The following is a 22,036-nucleotide window of genomic DNA, read 5'->3' as shown; positions in this document are numbered from 1 at the left end:
ATTATTTTATTATTACTCAGTTAAATTCCACGAACTCGAGATTATAATCAGCAAAAGAATAATAATTGAAATCGATCGACTGGAGACTTTCCACTGACTTTAAGTCCAGATAAATAACTATAAAAAATATCATATATCATATATATAACAATAAAAATTTTAATAAAAACAAATACATCAACTCATTGCTAATTAAAAATTACATCTAATTACCATATTCTACATAGACTCAATTTCTTCCGAGAATTTCCGAGCTCTACTCCGAGTGACGTCTCGTTTTATTTTTTTTTTTATGAGAGACATAACAATTGTCCTTGGGGTGTAACACGTAATTATTTGAAGTCACGTACAATACAAATCATTATAATCTTAATCGTGGAATAGCTTCACTCAAATTGTACTCGCGTAATTTAAAAATTTTTTAAAAAATAATTTACAATTATTTGCTTATGCAAAATATATACATATATTTTTAAAACTCAATCATCAATGAAATTAATCTTCATTCATTTAAATAATCATAAATAAATATTTAAAGTATTTATTAACTGATTATTTATTCATTTTTTATTTTTTTAATTTTTTTTTTGAAATATTTAATAGTAAAAATCCCCTCGAATTTTCAAAATTATAATTTATAAATTTAAACTAGTGCCGCTATTAGAAACTTTGGCACAATGATTTCGAAATTCAAATATAAATATAAATATAAATATATATATGTATGATATAATCTATTACAGTAACATAACATAATATGTATAAAACATATATACAAACACATAAAAGTAAGTTTGGTGAGACGTAACAGCGAGTAAGGGGGGACTTGGGTGTTCCCTTCGTCTTTTAGTTCATGCCGGCAATGTGTTTAGTTGACACACGTTTGTGCTCTCGGTCTTGTAAGAGTAAATCAACATTTCAAATAATTTAAATTTTGTTTAAAACATTTAAACGATTATTTAATTGGCCCAACACAAATACTTGCACTGCATGCCCAGTTCAAAAAAAAACCCAAATCGGAGTGTATAATTACAGTGATAAATATCTAGTGTTTCTTATATTTTTTTATAAATATTATGACTTTACAAAGTATATAAAAATATAGTGATCACATAAATACATATTAAGTACGTTGATATTTAGTTTATATATATTTACTTGTAGAAAATATAAAAGTTATGCATGTCAATGATGTCATGGTGTAAAAAAAATCGGTCACTGATATTTAATACTATTTAAACTTATACTTAACCGTTGGTTTTTTTTTATTTTACTACTTTCCTGTTGTGTCATCACCGCGAATGCTAAGTAAAAAAAAAAAGTTCGAAAAATATTTCTCAGCTGAAGCAGCGCGTTCGTTGCCATCTAATAGCTACGTAATATATTTTTACATGTGGCTTTATATACATTTTAAAGTTCACTACAATACATATATATATTTACATACTAAAATTATCTGATACTCAAAACTTTCCAATCTGATGATAAAAAAATTAAATTATTAAAATAATTGTACGGTAAATTTGTTCCAATATATTACCAATAATATGTAATTGAACAAATAATTTAAGTATCAAGTCTTTTATTTATATTTGTATTTGTCTCTCATATGCATACATTTCATCATATAACGGGCGCGGCTTTATTATTTCAATTGTCAGTTTTATTGACTAATACTCGATGTGTAAATAATAAAAATTTAATACTTATTTCTATAAAATAATGACATTTTTTTTTTACCCGATAATTTAACTTACAAACCTTATCGTTATCGGGCCATGAATTTGTAGGTAAAGATAAGCCGACAGATATAAAAATATTTTCAGCCAGATGTACAGTACAGTACTTATATATTAATTCTTAATAGATTATCGTAATACAAAAAGATTGTGTTGTAATTTATAATCTATACTTTTTAAATCAACAATATTTTATTAAGTACTCAATATATATCCACATATACATGACTCATTGGAAATTATTGTTATCAATTCTAGCTACTTAGTATCGAACATATTTTATCATTTGTTAGTTAATTAATTTTCATTTTTTTTTTTTTAAACCGGTAATTATTAACAAGAAAAATTAACTTCTATTATTTTTTTAAATTTAAAAGTACACTGAAAAAAAATTGTGGAGTGAACGCAGATTGAATTCGGAGTTATTTCCATATTGAAACTCCGAATCGGAGTGAATGCGGATTTAAATAAAATCTAGATCACTCCGAATTTACTCCGTATGCAGAGTAAATTTTAAAAAACTTCGAAACTACGCGTAAATTTGAATTTAAATAAAATCCGAATTCACTCCCAATTTTTTTCAGTGATAAGTCTAAATAAATTTATCAGTATTGTTTCATGTTTGTCATAAATTTATCATTAAAACGAGCTATAAATTTTTTATCATTAGATAATTACTATTTTATTATTGGCGGCTTACGAATAAAACCGAGTGCCCACGAAAATATTTACCAATAGTGTTATTGAAAACATGTCACGTGGTCTTATTTAAATTAGATCGGATTTAAATTAATAACTACTTTATATATTAAATCGTCTGATATATATAAATATAAAGAATAACAATAAAAATAATAGTTATTGTCATTACTGCCAATCAATGAAAAAATAAAATCACTTGGAACTTTTTTATCTTGATCACATGTGATTCTTATACTTGCTCTTCAAATAGATTTATATCACCAAAAACACTTGTCACACTTTTATCATTTCTCCGAATTGATACGGCCTTGGTAATTATTATTTATTATTGTGTTTTTTAACTATCAAGTGACAGTGGAATTTAGTATTCAAAAATAATAATTATTTTCTCCAACAAATCGGCTGCGATATTTCATTTAATCCAAGGTTATTTAGATATCATTTAGTACAGTAAAGTATATACTGTCATTTTTAAATTATTTATTTATTTCGCACTAGACATACTTATTACCGGATGACAAATTTTTAATTGTCATGCTTACCCGAGTTACATAACGCTGTTGAAAAAATACTATAACCAATTCACTCATATTATTAATTAGTTATATATTTATTATTTATATTTTTTCTAGATCTCAGAGGATTTATACAAAAGATAAATTTATATATATTTTTAAAATAATTATTTTTAAAAATATATTTCATTATGTCGTCAAGGAAACCGACTGTACAGTCGACTGTTTTAAGTAATGGAGATACATACTGTGATGCAAGTAATCTAATGAAGAAAAATAATAATTATACACAAAATAATAATAATAATAATAACAACGAGAACAATAATAATAATAATAAAGAAATTTATATACCTAAAATAAAATGGTTAGACCTAAGTGTACAGATATTTATTCATGCCGGATGCCTTTATGGAATCTACCTCATATTTACAAAAGCCAAATTACTCACAAGTCTATGGGGTAAATATTAAATTTTTTTTTATTATTACTATTTGTAGAGTAGAGATGCCGTTTTTGGCCCCCAGAGACAGTTTTTGATACTGGGAAAATTTAAATAAAGTCATTTTAAAAATACGCAATGACGTAATTAATTTTTTTAAATGTCATCAGACACTTTTATCACACTATTGCAATGAAAATTTTTTTAAATACTTTTTCATTAATTTAAATGAAGTAATAAATGTCAAAAAATGGAACTGTGGCCACAAATGTACGTCTACTCTACACTGAAAAATTGGGAGTGAATTCGTAGCGATTATAAATTTTATTTAAATCAGAATTCACTCCCTCTTAGAGTCCTGGAGTTTAAAAAAAAAGGTCACTGAATACGGAGTAAATTTCCGAGGGAATTAAATAAAAAAAAAGTCTCCGCTTCGAGTCTGAATTTACTCCGGATTTTATTCGCTTTCACTGCAAATTTTTTACAGTATAAAATTTGACTTGATTTTTAATTATAAATTACTGAGCTGAAGAATTTAATCAATAGTTTTTTTTTTCTTTTCTACATAAACTTTGCATTAAAAAAAAAAAAAAATGTCCATAAAAAAGTAGTTCACTGCTCAACAGGCGGTAGGAACATTATCCGAATTACAAATCAATATCTCGTGTGTTTACTGACTCATTCGCCTTCTTAAAGTGCTGGGCATTCTAAGTATTAAATAGAAATACCTCTCAGGGGTCGTAGATATGCTTTTAATCCTAAGACAATAAACTGTATAAATAAATTTTATTATGAACGAAAAAAAAAGTATACTTTGTAATGTTATAAAAACGAAGTAATAAAATTTAATATATTAAAGAAAAATTTTTTACCTTGATAGATTTATTTTATTTGTTAAAGATCAAAAATGTCAAGCTTGCGTGTATTGACCAACGATAAAAAAGATTAAAAAATTATATTTAAATTAGGGTGGATTTTAGGTGATATTTTGTCCTTTTTATTTGATTGCACTCAGTATAGAAGGGAAAAATTATTGACTAAAATTTAATAACTCGTTTTCGAATACGAGTAAAATTAATTTATATTTATTTTATTAAATAATAATTCCACTGTAAAAAATAGGGAGTGATTACGGATTTTATTTCCATCCAAATTTACTCCGATTTGAAATTTAAATATTAAAATAAACTCCCCTTCGAAGTGAATTTCACTCCGAGGGGATTAAATAAATAAACACTCATCCGCTCCGCATTTGTCCCTATTTAAATATACTTATTTTACAGCTTTTATGACAATATATATGTCGGGATTTGGTATCACTGCAGGAGCACACAGACTTTGGTCTCACAGAGCATATAAAGCCAAATGGCCACTAAGATTACTTCTCGTTTTTTTGTTTACAATAGCAGGCCAAGTATGTAAATCATTTTTATAATTAACAATAATTTTATCGGTAATAAATATACATATATTTTATTTTGATTAATGCAGAGACATGTCTACGCATGGGCGTTAGATCACCGAGTTCATCATAAATACAGTGAGACAGACGCTGATCCCCATAATGCAAAGAGAGGATTCTTTTTCGCTCATGTAGGCTGGTTGTTTACTTCACCCCATCCAGACGTCGTTGCTAAACGTCAAGCTGTTGATATGAGTGATCTCATTGCTGACCCAATTGTTATGTGGCAAAAAAAGTAATTTTTATTTTTACAATTTTAAATAATTTGATAACTTTGTTGTTTTTTTTTTTAATCACTTGATAACTGGCCGGTAAATAATTTTTTTAATGACGATTATAAAGTTATTATTCGATTATAAAGTTATTATTCGATTACTCGATAGCTGTCATTAGTAAATAAAATGATTAAAAAAAAAATGACCCATACGAAAAAAATATATTTAGGCCAAACTGAATATATACCACAAATATAAAAATATATGTATCATACACTGTAAAAAATTTCGGTGTAAAAATTGACCCGGAGAACTTTACACGGCCGTGTAGTGTGAAATAACGGTGTAAAATTCTCTCGGTGTAAATTTTCCATTAGTGTAATTTTGATACAGTGTAATCTACTTTTTTTACACCATTCCGTGTTACCCGTTATAAATTTACACATTTACACGGTTGACGGTGTAAAAATTTTAAATTCACACCGCCTAAATTTAACACAATATTTGGTGTAATTTTTACACCAAAATTTTTACACTCAGACGTTTACACTACACCGGGTCCAAAAATTTTTTTACAGCGTATGTGCAGTTTGGTCTGGGTATTTCCGGATATATGTTTTTTTGTATAGAGAATTAATATATATATTTTTTTAAATTTAATTTTACAGGCTCTACATTCCACTATTTGCTTTGCTGACCATTGGATTACCAGTATGTGTACCCTGGTATTTTTGGAATGAATCACTATGGACGTCATTTTGGGTGAATTTTAATTTCCGTTTTTGCGTGACTTTGAATATCGCATTTTTTGTCAATAGCGTTGCACATTTATGGGGTCAAAGACCATATGATAAGTAGGTTTATCAATTATTTATTAATTTATAATTATACTTATTAATTAGTCGATTAATTATAAATTTATTTGCAGAGATATATCCCCAGCTGAAAATTTAATGGTATCGATAGCAGCATTGGGCGAAGGCTGGCACAATTATCACCACGTATTTCCATGGGATTATAAGACTGGGGAATTAGGTAGCTACTCATTCAACATAACAACTGCTTTCATTGATGCATTTGCGCGGATTGGATGGGCCTACGATTGTAAATATGTATCACCGGAAATGGTACGTAGACGCGCTGATCGAACTGGCGATGGCACTCATTCTCACGATCAAAATGTATGGGGGTATGGTGATAAAGATATACCTTATGATGATCTCAAAGAACTTGACACCATGGACTCTCATAGTCATTAATATTTATTTGTAATTGCTAATTACATTTTTTTTAATTATTCAATAATTAATTTTTTTCTTAAAGTTAAATTTTTTTCGAAATTTAATTAAAAAATATTTTGAATTTAAAACGATAAATAAATTTTTTATTTTTTATCAAAGCAAAAAAATAATTCTCATTTACATTTTAAGGAACGTAAATGTCTTGGATATTATAAACTTAGAATTGTAAATGTATTCAATAATTTTTTTTCTTTTTTTTTTTTTTAATTGTATATTATTATTAGTTTGTATACGACTTACGTCGAGAATACTTGAAACCGAAGTTTAAGTAAACTAGATTTTTCATTTCATTAAAAAAAAAAAAAAATATTTATTTATCACAAAGTCATCAATATAATTATTAATTTAACGTATTAAAAAACTATATAGTATTTTTTTACTGTCATCCAAGTAACTTTAATTCACTTAATTTAATATAAATATTGATTATACTGGATATAATTTATAATATTTTTTTTTTGTTATTAATGGCTGTAATAGTATTTAAAAAAAAAAAGAAGTTTATATTAAAAACTCGACAGTATTCATTAAGTCACGTCGGTTTGGAAATATTAAAATTTCCCTTTTTGTTATTGATTTGTTAAATAAATATACAATATATATATTTATATGCAATAAAATAAAGAATAATATATTATGTAATTAATAAATAAATATTGAATAAATAAAATGATTATTTATAAAGTTTATTTAATTATTGGCTGACAAAAAGTCATTTAAATAATAAAAATATTTATGTATATACATTGTCGTGCTGTATTCTATAAATGTGCTTGAAAGGAAATGACAATGTTAATTAACGTTGAAGAGTACAAGTTTAATGAAATTTTAAAACCGGGTCACAAGGGTTAAATAGAGTACCGATCGTTTGTGAAGAAACATTATACGTGGCCTCACAGTCTTTATTAAGCCGTTCCAATGGTTATTTTATTCCCGTAATTCATTCAGGTAACACATGAGTTAAAACGCTGTGATTTTTTAATGTTACTCTAGTGTAATAAAATAATTAAGTTTTTGAATATTAACTATAGTAATAGTTTTAGTAAATAGTGTAAAGAAAATAATTTAGGAAATTTATAATTCGTAAAATGTCGGAGTCCAAAAAGCCAGATGCCGATAAAGGAGACATCCAGTGGCACATGGTACTTTGGTATATTCATCTCTATGCATTAGGATTGTATGGAATATGGTTACTTTTATTTCACACATCATGGGCGACGCTCTTTTTCAGTATGTACTTTTTAATAAATTTCTTTGCACACCTCGAACGCGAAGCTGTAGTGTCACAAAATTTGTATTTTATTTTGTTATTTTCAAGTAATTTAATCATTTTTCTTCCAGCCTTGGCAGTAATATATATCGGCGGACTTGGGGTGACGATTGGCGCCCATCGTCTTTGGGCTCATCAAAGTTACGAAGCTGTTTGGTATATTAAATTATTTTTTATGCTCGCCCACACTTTAGCAGGAGTTGTACGTTTAGATTTTATTGTTAGAAATATTAGGAAGTGTCAATTAAAAATTATGTTTTTTTTTTACTTGAGAGGATTTTCAGATAGTGCCCCCACATTTAAAAAATATGCAATGACTATCAACTGTCGTAACCGTGTTAAAATTTTATTAATTAATTAAAAAGAAATTAAAACCTTAATTGAAAAACGGACAATTTCGCTGGGGTATAAAATTAAAAAAAATTAATTGCAGTTGTCATCAATTAGGAGTTAAACGAAATTCGTTGAATAAATTTTAGCATAAAAAATTGGAAAATTCGAATCATAAAATTGCCATGAAGATTTTACTGAAATTTATTTTCTGAATTTCGTTTAACTCCCAATTGATATCAACTGTAAGTAATGTTCTTTTAAATCTATATCTCGGTGAAATCGCTACTACGTTATACTTTTTTCAATCCATGCTTTAATTTTTTTTTAATCAATGAATAAAATTTTGATACGCTTATGACAATTGAAATTCATTTAAAATTTTTAAAAAGTAGGGGCACCGTCTGAGAACGCCCTTAAAAATCTAGAATAGAAAACGAGGTTTTGAATTAAAATTAAAAATTTGATTTTTTTTTTTTTTTTTTTTTTTTAACGAAAAACAAAATTAAAAATTTTAATGTCGCTTCAAACCAGAAATATAAAAATTACACAAGTTTTCGGTTATTTGTATTGCTGTGTATTGCTCGAAATTTTACGAGTATGAATGTAGCAGACATCAGACAAATTTAAAATCATTAATAAATAGAGTAAATAATTTTTAAAAAAATATTTCGAAAAAATGCACTTATTAATTTTTAAATTTTTGAAATGTGCATTTTTTCGAATTTAATTTTACTAATTATTTATTCGATTTGTTAATAATTTTAAATTTGTCTGACGTCTCATGAAATTTTGCTGTATTGCAACATACATTTTAATAACTACAGTACAGACGGTGACACGACCGATGACCCAAAGACAACTGATCCCCGACAATTGATCCTTTCGACGATTGATCCGCCGATAAAATACACTCACACACATATAAATGTGAAAAATTTGTGTGTTAGTATATTTTTTATGTTACACGCACACAAAATTATCGAAAAAAAGGCGTAATTTTTCACATTTATATGTGTGTGAGTATATTTTATCGGTGGATCAATTGTCGGGGATCAATCGTCTTTGAATCAACGGTCAGGTAACCGTACAGACTGCAACTTCGTGTTGTGTAAAAAAAAAATTTCATCAAAAATCTAACAGTTGTAAAAAAAAATAATTTTGACACATCCTAATTAAAATTAATTTTAAAATCATAGATAAAAAAAAGATCATTTTTTCAATATTACAGGGACCAATCTACGATTGGGTCTTAGCTCACAGAATTCATCACAAATATTTTGGTACTGAAAAAGATCCATTTAATCACAACGAAGGATTTTTATACTGTCACCTTATTTCAAATACAATGACCAAGCCGCCAAATTATGAACAAACCGCCAAAATTATTGACATGCGTGATATTCATCTCGATGGATACGTCTGGTTTCAAAAAAAGTACTTGTTTAAATAAAATAAAATTAAAGTCCTTTGAAAATATATTAATGTTATTGTTAATTATATTTTTTAGATTCTATTGGCCCCTATTTTTGATATTTGGAATTCTGTTGCCAATAAACGCGCCAGCAGAATATTGGGGAGAATCAATAGCTAATTCAGTTTTAGTACTTGGATTTTTACGTTTCGCAGTATTGTCAAACATGACGTGGCTGATCCACAGCGGAATACTAATTTGGGGACTTAAACCACACGAAAAGTTAAAATCAATTCTTGATACATATACGCTATTATTTAAACTTTTTATTTATAAACCACGTAGTCATAGTACTGTAGTAATTGATGATCAAGGAGTATACAGTCAATATATATACTGATATAGATATACAAATCTGTTATTAATTAAAACATAAAAAACTCTTGATTAAAAAGTGCATCTGATATTAATTTTTAATTATTAATAATACCCCATAACTTATTCATTTATTTATTTATATATTTTTTTTAGATATCCTCCAGATGACAATATGGTATTTTTAATAAAAAAATCTTACTGGATTAATTACCATTATCTATTGCCATGGGATTGGAAGTGCGGCGAATACGGGTCTTATGCCAAAGGTTGGGCGACGACTACTCTTAAAATTTTGAATGTTATTGGATTAGTCAATAGAATGAAATCAGCATCAAGTGAAAATATACGTGATGCATTATTTGAAGCAACTGCCACGAAAAAATCTTTTCAACAAGTAATGGACGATGTCAAAAAAATAGCTGAAGTTGAAGCTGATAAAATGAAACTTCGTTATCATCATTAATGACACTTAATATTATTTATTTATTTATTAATATTATTAGTTTTAATTATTTTTATTGCTATTATCATTATTATTATTATTATTATTATTATTTTTATTATTATTATTATTATTATAAGAAATCTATTGTATTTAATAAAATTTATCATTTTAATTTTTTTTAAATCTTCTTACACTGAAAAAAATAATTTTTTAATTTAAATAAATTATTTACTTTATGGAGTTTCTTTTTTTTTTTTTTTTTGCTAATCAAATATTTGCTGGATCTGGACTTTTAGCTTTCGGAAAAATGCATAAGACGAATTTCCTCGGAAGATTTTCATCATTCGAGTATCAAAAATATTTAAAACGTAATTAGAAATATAAAATCCGGAAATTCGGTACTGCCGACCCTTAACAGAAAGTGCTACCCGAAAATCGTGGGAAAAAAAGCTTGAAGAGGAAAAGTTTACTTCTAAATTAACTACAAGTTAGTATCAATTAGTTGTACACAAAGTTTTTGTTATATACTTGACGTTTAATTTGAGCCAGACTTCCATCAATTTGCGATCAACTTCCCCTTGATTGCAAGACTTTCTAGTCAGAAAGTTAGTGTCAATTTGTTGCGGTCAAGTTGATGACAACTTATATCTTCTGTAGCTGTTGACTGCAAATTGTTACCAACTTTTCCAGAAAGTTTGCGACAATCTACTGCCGCAACCTGTCACCAACTTTCTGAGAAAATTAAGGCAACTTTCCGTCAACTAATGGAATGCCAACTTTCTCGGCAAGACGACCAGTTGCCGTCAACTTATGGAAGTCCCAATTTTTGTAGCCAACTTGGTGACAAGTTGCTGCAATAGTTTGTCACTGGCTTGCTGCCTGCATGACTCTCTGGTCAGGAAGTTGGTGTCAATTAGTTGCGATCAAGTTGACAACTTCAGCCTTCGTAACTGTTGACAAGTTGACACCAACTTTCTGAGAAAATTGAAGGCAACTTTCCGTCAACTAATAGAATGCCAGCTTTTGCCACCAACTTTCTCAGAAAGTTGCCGACCAGTTGCTGTCAACTTATGAAAATTTCAATTTTTGCGGCAAACTTGATAACAACTTGCTGCAGTAGGTTGTCATCAGCTTGGCTCTCAAGCTGAAAAAATTTATAATATATATGTATATATAAATTTTTTAACAGTCGATCATGTAGAATATTTACTTACTTATTGAAAAAAAAAAAAAAAAATAAATAAACAATTTTTAAATTCACACTTGAAAATTTATTAATTCTCAACTTTATAATCCACAGGCCATGCAATCATAAATATTTAGGTTTATATTCGTAATAAACTTCAATCACAATGTACGTACTTAGATTTATTATTAGATGTTTATTTAATTAAGTTGGCTAGTAGATCGTAAATTGTAAAGCCTCAGATTCAAATGTTTGTTTAATAAATTTTATTCATTTTTTATAAAATTATTTAACTTTATTTTATTTAATTTACAATGTAAGATAAAAAATAACTGTTTCAACTTTTGGACTATTTAATAAATTTAAATTTAATAAAAATGCAACCACTGTATTGGTGAAAATTTTTATCAGTTAAAAAACAACTTGAATCAAAAATATATTTATATTATTAAATACTTATACTTTATTTGTTTCATTGTAATACGATACCAATATACTTTGTTCTGAACAATATAAATGAAATAAAATGATTGTACAAAGTTTTAATAATAATCATTCGTAAAATAAATGATATTATTTCAATAATAATAATAAGTATTATTATTTATCGACTTTCGATTACTTTTTTTTTTATTCGTTTACTTTACTCACCATCACGACTCAAGTTATCTGTATTTTATTATATTAACTATTATAAATTATTATTCATCTATGAGTGTTATATTATCAGTTATCATTGTACAGTAGTTATATATATATACTCATACATTTAAATATTAAAAATGTTTTACTGAAAATTTAAATCACGAAAATAAAACATTAATTGACAATAATAAAAATGAGAAAAAAAACTATGGAATTCAGGTACCGCACAACAGGGTCTAGTATACAGAAAGTAACAAAACTATGTACCATGTAAACTGAACTATATATATGTATATATAAAGATGAGATGTATTTATATTTATAAACATAATCAATAATTGTCATCGTTAAAAAATATTGCTCGATATGAATTTTTTCGACGTAAAATAACTCGAAACGATTGACATTAATTGATTAATGTATAATGAAAGATGAATTAATGATGCTATTATAGATAAATGTATAAAGAAAAAAAGAATATTTAACGGAAAGAAAAAATAATGATTAATGAAAAAGTACATCAATGGTCGTAACCCATTCTTATATTTGATTCATACTTTTTACTTATTTTGTTAATTATTAACTTCTTCGTCTTCTTTTTCATTTTTTTCTTTTCTAATGCCTGAGTTTAAATTGTTCTCATAAATAATTAAATTAAATTACTGAGAATTTTATTGTGTATGTAAATGATTTGTTATAAGAGCAGCATCTCTTTCGTCAGGAGTTTGATCTTTGTCGCCCCATCCCCACACAGGATGAGAGCCATCGCCGGTTCTTATACTGCGCTGTCTTATCAATTCCGTGGATACGGCTTTAGTATCATAGGCCCATCCAAATGACGCAAAGAAATCGATGAATGCTGTTGTGCTGTTGCCCCAGTATTTTCCCAACTCAGCCGCCTTGTAGTCCCATGGAAATACGTGATGGTAATTGTGCCAGCCTTCACCCAAAGCTCCCCATGCTACCATTACATTTTCAGATGGATTCATGTACCTAAAAAAAATAATAAATAAATATATAAAGAAAACAAGACATTAAAAAAAAACCTGTAGACTACTTTAGTTATAAAAAAAAAACTCACTTGTCATATGGTTTACCACCGAAGAAATGAGCCGCGGAATTGACCAACCAGGTCATGTGCAATGTCCAAACATACCGAAGAATAACAGCAACAAAGTATGAATTATTCCAGGATTCACCCCAGAAATATACCGGAACAAACGCAGGTAAAATAAAGCAAATGAGTGGCATCAAAAATTTGTAATGCTTCTTTTGGAAAGCAACAACTGGATCAGCTGCAAGATCACTCATGTCAATACCTTTACCTTTTTCTTTAACATCGGGGTGTTTTTTACACAACAACCAGCCGACGTGAGAGAAAAAGAAACCGCGAGAGGCATTATGAGGGTCAGCATCTGTTTCACTGTACTTGTGATGTACTCTGTGGTCTCTTGACCATTCGTATATACTGTTCTGTAAAGTAAAAAATGGTAATTAAATGTTGATTAATAAAATTGACAATTCAAATTAATCGTCAAATTAACTGTCAATAAAGACAGTTATTAATTAATCGTGATTATTTAAATTAATTAGCATGCTTACTTGGAAAGCGAGTGTGTTGAAAATCATGAGAATTATTTTCAGCGGTAGTTTAGCTTTGTAAGAACGGTGCGACCATAATCGATGTGCTCCGGCTGTTATTCCAATACCACTGCACATATAAAGAACGAATGCTGTAAAATAAAAGTTGTTAATATTTATTAGTATTGTAATCAAATGATTTTAATTACTGCATATGGTTAATTATATTAAAAGTTGTATGCAAATAAATTTTCATTCATTTAAAATTCATTTTGAAATTAACATGTATAATTCTAATGTATTTATGAGTTTATCAACTCCCGGTATTCTGGCATTGAGCCGACTGGCATCAGTTGCACTGATGATTCTGCAGTTAACAGACAATTAACAATTTCGGATTTTTTGCCGCAAATTAAATGCAAAAAAAGAAAAACTAAAAAAATGCACGTAGAAAATTTAAAAAACTGTAGGTGCAATTTTTTTAAATATTTTTTTTTTTATAATTTATCGTTTAAAAAAAAATCCAAGTTATTAGACGTCGGCTAACTTTAGTATCATGTTGCCCTACACGATCAACAAATTGCCCTTTAACTAGACTTCCACTAATACATATTTATTAACGTTATATATTGTTAAATAACATGACCTTGAATGTATTAAATCACTGATCAACATATTTGTCATATCTTCGCAAATTAAATTAATTTATTTGTATTAAAAAAAATAAAAAATTCCATGTGAATGTAGCAGACATCAGACAAATTTGAAATTATAAATAAATCGAGTAAATAAAAAATAAAATAAAATTTTAAAAAATGCGCATTTAAAAAATTTTTAAATTAACAAGTGCATTTTTTATAAATATTATTTTATCAATTATTTACTCTATTTATTTATAATTTTAAATTTGTCTGATGGCTGGTACATTCCCACTCGTAAAATTACTCACCATAAAATGTTGTTATTAATTTAGCAGATGAAAACATAAGGTAGGCACCATAAAGTGCTCCGATATGAAGTAAAGAAAACACCGCGACATTGAACCACACAATTTCCCGTTTATACACCGGTTTCGATGGTGTAGTTTTAGCCAAATCCTCTTCACAGAGAGTTGTTAATGCTGCTGTTACATTTGGTGCCATTATTAATCCACTGTCAAACGTTCGGCATTCACTGTAATGTTAATAAGATATTTAATTAGCAAGTGAGCAAATTAACATTGGATACCCCGGCTTATATATGAAAACGGAAATCTATATATAGTATATGATAAAAAAAAATTATATTTTAAGTAGGGGAATATTATCTATTGCATAATTTTCATTTTTGACGAAAACAAAAAGTTTGATCATCACGAACACGATAATAGCAAAAAGATTAAATTATTTTCTTATTGGATCTTAACTCTATAAATTGACAGGTGACACGAAAGGTCAACTGATAATATTTGTAGGAGAATTTATCACACCATTGATATTAAAAATGCAAAATATAATTTTTTCTATTTCAAAAGAGAAAAAAATTAGATAAATAAAAATAAGTAATAAGTAAGTTTGATACTGTAATAAATTTTATATATCAATTGTATGTATGTATATATTTATAAACTAAATAAAGGTATCGGGTTTAAAAATTCCATTGTTGATTAATTAATATTGTGTATGATTTAAAAAGGAGTCATCGCTGTCATTATTACTGACAGAAAATTTAGTAATAATAATAATAATAATGACGAGTGTTTGTTATTCGTTCAAAAATCATAATTAGATTATAGAGATATGCAATATTTATATTAATATTAATATAATACAATGTGCAATTTTATATATACAATAATAAAAATAATAATAATATTGACGAACTTTGGCACCCAGTCATCAAGATACTACTTTTACAAATAAAGTACACAATGACGTAACAAAAAAACACGAATGAACTTCATGTCCTGTGGATGGACAAATTGCCAATTCAAATAATCTGTTCGATAACAAAATAAGTCCTCGTCACAACAAGATACTTAATATTTATTACTACGTCATTATCTCGCATGAACTTTAGAAACACAAGTGAGTTAAAAAGAATTCAAAATTTTCCGTCTAGAAAAAATCACAAAGGCATTACTTTCCACTCATCCGGTTATTGGAGTTCTTATAGTCGATATTGTAAGTAAAAGGAAAATTTTATATTTTAAATTAATCATGATACTGAAATTAGCGATGATACTGAAGTTAGAAGAGGTCTAAGAATTTTTGAATTATTTTTCATAACGATAAATTTTAAAAAAAAAGCATGGAAAAAAATTGCACCTCTAGTTTCTTTAATTTTCTACATGTGCATTTTTTTATTTTCATTGTTTTTTAAAATTAAATTGTTGAGAAGAAAATTCAAAAATTTTTAATTGTCTAGTAACTTCAGGATCACACCTAATAGACTTTACCTTAGTGATAATTAGCTTAAGAATATTCAGAGTATTTAGAAATCCGTACAAAAATTCAATAGTGATATTCACCATTGATAAACAAACGACCAAAAAAAACCTTCTCAAGATATATATGAGCTATAAAATTAATGAAATTTAATTTTTGTTGTAAGTAAAAAAAATGAAATAGATTTGTTTCTTTTTTAATTCGATAAGTATTGCGATAGAAGCCACTAAAACTTTGATATCACCCTAATTAAATACTTTTCGATAAAATAGGAGAGCGTTTAACATCATAGAGACGACCTATCGACTGACTGATAAATCCTGATGGAAATAGAGGAGCGCAGGCTTACAATGAGACGCCCCAAGCACGCGTAGTTACTTTCAACTGCCCTTAATATATATATATATATATATATATATATATATATCTGCAGAATATTATAAATATATAGATACTAGGATAGAAGTATCTAGAAATATCGAGAAAGTACTTAATTTTTTAAAACATTCTTATTACTAATTACTCATGTCTAACAAAATAAAAATTGTTATTCATTCTAATTACTTTTGATAATTATATGATATATATATCATTGATGAAAAATAAAATGACAAAAGTCATTAATAAAATTCATTAACACCCAAACAAATAAATGAATTATATATGACATTAAATATGAAAGAGTATTTTGAACTTTTTATTAAATTAGTTATATAATTTGTTATTTAGTAAACAAAAATATAAATTTTTTGGTAAATGTTAATGGTTATCTTTACTAAATCGTTCATGTGAACTCCACGTGATACAACGTGGCGGCAGGGTATCGTATCTGATGATGCTGACGTGATGGAATTTATGTATCGGTTTTTGTTATTAATAAACAAAAAAGTTTATTGAATCATTAAAAAAAACTTCCATTGATTTTTTTTTTTTAATTTTCATTAATTATCATCAACTATTTTTATCATTTACCGAAAATTACATAATTACAAAAATGAGTTCAATTATTTGGTAAAAATATTTTGAATTTTAAAAAATAGTTCAGCTTATAAATTTATCTCAAAAAAAAAACATTCAGATTAATAAAAATGTTTAGTCTATTATTGCTCCAAAATTTATTTTTACATCATATTTTTTAAGGTTTTTTTCCGTGTTTTTTTTTTTATATACGATTGAAATAGATAAACTGGTTATATTTCAAGAACAGATTTGAATCTTTTATAGTCTAAAGTTTAAAACGTATTAAGTAAGCATAGTAACCGATAAGTTTTGTCATAAAAGCCGGTACACGTTCTCTGCTAATGAAAATAAAAAAAAATTATTATACCTATTCATTTACATATCTCTCTCTCTATATATATATATATATTATATTTGATAGCAATAGTGTAGGCATATTCTATACTATTTTAGTCAAAGTGTTAATTTACTACTACACATAGAACATGTATTGTACAGATAAATTAACATTACACGTGTAGGTAACTTTAAAACTCTTTGGAGAAAAGAGTATAGTAAAATTCTAGTACATGTATGTATGTATGTATATATATGTGTATGTATGTATGTATCTATGGATGGATGAATGTATAACTCATATATTGTAAATTGTAGGAGTTGAGAACATAATCATCATACGACTGATGAAATATACTCATACATTTACAAGAGTGTGTTGGGTGCAAGTATACGTGCGAAAGTGCAGGAACAAGCAGACTTGTGTTGGTAGAGAAACAACCAGGGGGATACATTAGATGAGAGTTAAAGCAAAATCGTCCAATGAAAGACGAGGCAGTACCTCGCGCCACCCAAAATCAACGAATCCCAGAGTCCACCGGAACAGCTGTTACACGCGCGTTTACGCTCACGTCACGTACACGATGTGCTTAGTTCTATCTTCCTTCCTTCCTTCCTTACTTCCTCAATCTCTCTTTTTTTTATTTATTTTTTGTTATTCATTATTTATTTATTTATTTATTTATTCGTTTCTTGAACATGTAATTTAAGCAAATGCGATTGTAATTTTGTTTTTTTCTTCATATCATATCAGCCGAATGACTCAAAAAAATTAATATTCAAACGTCCACGTGGACGTATCAAGAGATCGACGTTCGACAAATCAGTATGCTGATTTAAATAAAAAATTTACTATGTAAAGCAAAAAAGAATTTATAATGATTTTTTTATCGCGAGATAACATATTTTTTTTTTATTTTTTTTTTATTTTTTTAATGGATTATAGATGAGTTAGTAAACTTTTACAAGACCGAGTTGGGATCCTACTATTATTTAAAATAAAGTAAAAGTTTATTTTTAAATAATATGTTATATATTAATCATTATGACCTTGATCTTGCAACTAGCAACTGAGAATTATCAGACATAAATTTAACTTTAAATGCGGAAAGCAAAATAATCTCTGAGTTCAATGAATTTTATGAAACTTTTTTCCATATTTTGTAATTTTTAAAAATTATCAGTCAATTAAATAAAAAAGAAAATAATTTAAATTAATATATAAATACAATAAAATTTCCCGAGTTACATTTCGTCCCCGGAAGTTTTCGACAAAACCGCCATCACTTTCCCATGTTAGATAAAACCTGCGCTTATAAACTTATTCCATTACATTCTATTGTATTATTAATACAAGCATTATATTACTTCCTATAATATATACTAATTCAAATAATTATAATTCGACGTATGCTATATATTATTTATAACTCATATTAATTTATAGCAACGAATTATAAATTTTACCTTTTTTTGTCCCATTAATAAATCATCCGATTTTAATTTAAACCCACGTGATTTAAAATAATAATTTACTGACAAATAAAAAGTATATTAAATATATATTTATATCAGTAAAATAAAAAGTTAAATTAAAAATTGTACCTGCAATAATATTTTATTTGTCACGATAAATGTTAACTGTACTATGGTATTAAATAACTGTATAAGGTGTCAAGTAAATATAAATATATATATGGATGTATACGTATAAATTATAAGGAAGTTTACTCAATTGTATTTAAGAGTACAATAGATCATATATATACATATAGGAACTTGAATGTTCTACTTGAATGCTGACATGATCAAGCAACTGTTTCTTTGTACTAAAATATATAAAATTAAAAAAAAAATAAAAGTAATTTAAAAAAAAAAAAATATAAATTATTTGTAATTTAAAAAAGAAGGTTGATATAATTAAAATATACTATAATAGTAATATGTAATTGTATGGGACTTACCTATGATTGAAACGACGCCGTAAAAAAAAACCGTCTACCGGCTTCTAGGCTTCAAACAAATATATATGTATATGGGTATTATTTAATATACTGTAAATATCCACGTGGCCTCGAGAAATTTATTACTTTTCTAATGGGTAACAGTGACCTTGTAATTACTACCCTTTGTAAAAAAAAATTCAAACGTATTTGATGGTGACTGTACAAGGTATGATGAAATGTAACGTCGCACTCTTTACTGAAATGGAATTACGACGTGGACTGAAGACCACCACAGGATTAAAGGAAAATACAAACGTGATTGAAGCTCTGATTGGATCGGATTGTAACTAAGAAAACTCGACAATACGCGCCAGATTAAATACGAGTCGGTTTCTTAGGGCTCTATTCTATGCAAGCACAAAAAAATATATCAGATTTGCTTTTTTTTTCCTTTACTTTTTTTACGCTAGGTGGCATGGATGTCCAAAGGTTGGAGGATTAGATGTGTCATAATTTTATGATGAAAAATTATTATAAAATGTCATTAATTATTTTACTTAATGTTAGATTTGAATTTTTAATTCGTCATGCGATTTAAATATGAAAATAATTGTAGTATTTTTTAATTACCAGCTGTCAGATTTTTAAATTTCACAAAAATCGCGCGCTTTTTTAAATCTTGGGTAGCGTTAGCTTATCATTTGAATTTATAATTATTATCATTTAGATGATAGTTAAATAATTTAAAAATGTAATAAAATAAAGAATTAAATTTTTATTATTTATTAAATAAATAAAATATGAGGGCAATTATGTGTACCGACTGTAATAGTATTATTGTTATATGATACAAGATGGCAGCAAAGTTGAATAATAACTCCGGATATATCTTGAGTCGAGCGCTGTTTTCTGTAGCTGCCTCTTTTGATCCTCTGCCATCATGGGTGAGTTTTGTCAATTTATAATATTTATTTTTATCAAATTCCATCCGCGAATAAACTTAATATTTAATCATTAAATTATAATACAGATCTTTTATTATCGATTATTCATTATATTGTTGATATATTTTTCATTATTTAACTTTAGTTTTATTGTTAAACGCAACTTAGACAATTGTCAGAGGTTATGAACTCGTTGATAGTTTTTATCAAACGTGACTGCTTTGAAAAAATAAATTTTTAAAAATCAAGTGATCCAGTGCTGATGTGTCTTAAGCGATTTTTTTTATCAATCAATTAATTAATTAATTTTATTTCAGGTATTTCGCGAGATCATTATCACAAACGAAGACCCACCGGAGGTAAACGTAAACCTCTTAGAAAGAAGAGGAAGTTCGAATTAGGTAGACCTGCTGCCAACACCAAGCTTGGTGCCCAGAGAATCCACACCGTAAGTTTATTTTTATACTTAAATTCAATTGATTTATTTATTATTTGACTTAAAGGCATTCTCAGACAGTTCCCCCACTTTTTAAAAATATTCAATTGTAATGACTGTTAAAGTTTTGATAATTAATTAAAAAAGTTAGAGCATTATTTGAAAAAAGGGCTACGTAGTGAAAATTTTGCCGAGACAGATTTTTAAAAACATCATTTGCAGTTGATATCAATTAGGAGTTGAACAAAATTTGGAAAATAAACTTCAGTTTCTTGATAATTTTGTATCAAATTTTTCTACTAAATTTCGTTTAATTCTTAATTGACAAGAACTATAATTTTTTTTTAATTAATTGATTAAATTTGAATACTGTTATTCACTGTCTGAGAATGTCCTTAACCAAGTGTCAATCATATTGTTTTTATGATGGACATCCCAGTGTTTTGGTTGTTATCTTCGACTAATTACTGTCCCAGTTTAAATTTCAATTTGCTAATAAAAGTCGCAAGGAGTCAGTACAAATTAAAAATCAGAACATCAGCTTTGATTTAATTGACTTTAGTTTCGACTTCCTTAGCAGCTTAATCCTATGAATTCATACTCCTTTACATATTGAACAAACAAATCAACCACTAAATCAAAGCTGATGTTATAATTTTTACTTTGTCCTGAGGCTCTGATCTATTTATTTATTTATTAAAAATTTTTGGACATGAGATAAAAAATTAAAATTTGAAGGTTCGTACTCGTGGAGGTAACAAGAAGTACCGTGCACTTCGTCTTGACACTGGTAATTTTTCATGGGCAAGTGAGTGTAGCACCCGTAAAACTCGTATCATCGATGTGGTCTACAACGCCTCTAACAATGAACTTGTTAGAACTAAAACTTTGGTAAAGAACGCTATCGTTACTATCGATGCTACTCCATTCAGACAATGGTATGAAAGCCACTACATCTTACCATTGGGACGCAAACGCGGAGCTAAACTTGTAAGTTTATTTATTTGATTGATTGATTAATTAATTAATTAATTTTATTAAGCGAGTCAACTAATTGATTAAAATTATTTACTGTTGATAGACTGAAGCCGAAGAGGAGATTTTGAATAAGAAAAGATCCAAGAAAACTGAAAACAAATACAAGGCAAGACAGCGGCTGGCTAAAGTTGAACCAGCATTGGAAGAGCAGTTCGCAACTGGACGTGTGTTAGCCTGTATTGCAAGCCGACCAGGTCAATGTGGTCGCGCTGATGGTTACATTTTGGAAGGCAAAGAACTCGAGTTCTACATGCGTAAAATAAAAAGTAAAAAAGCCAAGTAATGTAACGGCTAATAAACAAGTCTTCGAAAAAATGATAATACC

At 27.5% G+C, this 22,036-nt stretch overlaps 4 protein-coding genes across 9 annotated transcripts; 3 read left to right on the top strand and 1 right to left on the bottom strand.

Annotated features, from left to right (window-relative positions):
- Positions 1-879: 879 nt before the first annotated feature.
- LOC130676738 (acyl-CoA Delta-9 desaturase) lies at positions 880-7,427 on the top strand. Of its 3 annotated transcripts, none has more exons than XM_057483212.1 (6): positions 880-1,127; positions 3,074-3,418; positions 4,682-4,812; positions 4,890-5,095; positions 5,744-5,929; positions 6,004-7,427. In XM_057483212.1, exons 2-6 carry the CDS (start codon positions 3,148-3,150, stop codon positions 6,332-6,334), a joined length of 1,125 nt encoding a protein of 374 aa, XP_057339195.1. In that variant the 5' UTR covers positions 880-1,127; positions 3,074-3,147; the 3' UTR covers positions 6,335-7,427. The 3 variants fall into 3 exon arrangements, with proteins under 3 accessions (XP_057339195.1, XP_057339196.1, XP_057339197.1); XM_057483213.1 differs by lacking the exon at positions 880-1,127 and adding an exon at positions 2,568-2,752; XM_057483214.1 differs by lacking the exon at positions 880-1,127 and adding an exon at positions 2,846-2,867.
- Positions 7,312-10,385, top strand: LOC130676741 (acyl-CoA Delta-9 desaturase). Its single transcript, XM_057483220.1, has 5 exons — positions 7,312-7,606; positions 7,718-7,848; positions 9,208-9,413; positions 9,487-9,672; positions 9,922-10,385. The coding sequence occupies exons 1-5, from the start codon at positions 7,465-7,467 to the stop codon at positions 10,229-10,231; spliced, it is 975 nt and encodes a 324-aa protein (XP_057339203.1). The 5' UTR covers positions 7,312-7,464; the 3' UTR covers positions 10,232-10,385.
- Positions 10,386-11,461: 1,076 nt separating this feature from the next.
- On the bottom strand, positions 11,462-19,701 carry LOC130676740 (acyl-CoA Delta-9 desaturase). 4 transcript variants are annotated; one of them, XM_057483216.1, is made up of 6 exons: positions 19,551-19,701; positions 19,312-19,474; positions 14,575-14,798; positions 13,647-13,777; positions 13,126-13,517; positions 11,462-13,037 (listed from the first exon to the last, which is right to left on the bottom strand). In XM_057483216.1, exons 3-6 carry the CDS (start codon positions 14,765-14,767, stop codon positions 12,716-12,718), a joined length of 1,038 nt encoding a protein of 345 aa, XP_057339199.1. In that variant the 5' UTR covers positions 14,768-14,798; positions 19,312-19,474; positions 19,551-19,701; the 3' UTR covers positions 11,462-12,715. The 4 variants fall into 4 exon arrangements, with proteins under 4 accessions (XP_057339199.1, XP_057339200.1, XP_057339198.1 ...); XM_057483217.1 differs by having other exon boundaries at positions 19,312-19,469; positions 19,551-19,667; XM_057483215.1 differs by having other exon boundaries at positions 19,312-19,665.
- Positions 19,702-20,213: 512 nt separating this feature from the next.
- LOC130676742 (40S ribosomal protein S8) lies at positions 20,214-22,032 on the top strand. Its single transcript, XM_057483221.1, has 4 exons — positions 20,214-20,237; positions 20,555-20,685; positions 21,412-21,663; positions 21,755-22,032. Exons 1-4 carry the CDS (start codon positions 20,234-20,236, stop codon positions 21,992-21,994), a joined length of 627 nt encoding a protein of 208 aa, XP_057339204.1. The 5' UTR covers positions 20,214-20,233; the 3' UTR covers positions 21,995-22,032.
- The last annotated feature ends 4 nt before the right edge of the window (positions 22,033-22,036 follow it).

Source organism: Microplitis mediator, chromosome 10, assembly GCF_029852145.1.
Source record: "Microplitis mediator isolate UGA2020A chromosome 10, iyMicMedi2.1, whole genome shotgun sequence".
Classification (NCBI taxonomy): domain Eukaryota; kingdom Metazoa; phylum Arthropoda; class Insecta; order Hymenoptera; family Braconidae; genus Microplitis; species Microplitis mediator.
This window is presented reverse-complemented; position numbering and strand designations above follow the sequence as displayed.

What these genes read in the sequence shown, in the direction of transcription:
- LOC130676738 (XM_057483212.1), top strand. Translation starts at nt 3,148, where the DNA reads ATGTCGTCAAGGAAACCGACTGTACAGTCGACTGTTTTAAGTAATGGA. An exon ending in TGTTTACAATAGCAGGCCAA is followed by an intron (nt 4,813 to 4,889) that starts GTATGTAAATCA and finishes TGATTAATGCAG; the next exon opens with AGACATGTCTACGCATGGGC. An exon ending in ATTGTTATGTGGCAAAAAAA is followed by an intron (nt 5,096 to 5,743) that starts GTAATTTTTATT and finishes TTAATTTTACAG; the next exon opens with GCTCTACATTCCACTATTTG.
- LOC130676741 (XM_057483220.1), top strand. Translation starts at nt 7,465, where the DNA reads ATGTCGGAGTCCAAAAAGCCAGATGCCGATAAAGGAGACATCCAGTGG. An exon ending in ATGGGCGACGCTCTTTTTCA is followed by an intron (nt 7,607 to 7,717) that starts GTATGTACTTTT and finishes TTTTTCTTCCAG; the next exon opens with CCTTGGCAGTAATATATATC. An exon ending in GGACTTAAACCACACGAAAA is followed by an intron (nt 9,673 to 9,921) that starts GTTAAAATCAAT and finishes TATTTTTTTTAG; the next exon opens with ATATCCTCCAGATGACAATA.
- LOC130676740 (XM_057483216.1), bottom strand. Translation starts at nt 14,767, where the DNA reads ATGGCACCAAATGTAACAGCAGCATTAACAACTCTCTGTGAAGAGGAT. An exon ending in ATTAATAACAACATTTTATG is followed by an intron (nt 13,778 to 14,574) that starts GTGAGTAATTTT and finishes TTTATTTTACAG; the next exon opens with CATTCGTTCTTTATATGTGC. An exon ending in GGTGGTAAACCATATGACAA is followed by an intron (nt 13,038 to 13,125) that starts GTGAGTTTTTTT and finishes TATTTTTTTTAG; the next exon opens with GTACATGAATCCATCTGAAA.
- LOC130676742 (XM_057483221.1), top strand. An exon ending in GTGCCCAGAGAATCCACACC is followed by an intron (nt 20,686 to 21,411) that starts GTAAGTTTATTT and finishes TAAAATTTGAAG; the next exon opens with GTTCGTACTCGTGGAGGTAA. An exon ending in GCAAACGCGGAGCTAAACTT is followed by an intron (nt 21,664 to 21,754) that starts GTAAGTTTATTT and finishes TACTGTTGATAG; the next exon opens with ACTGAAGCCGAAGAGGAGAT.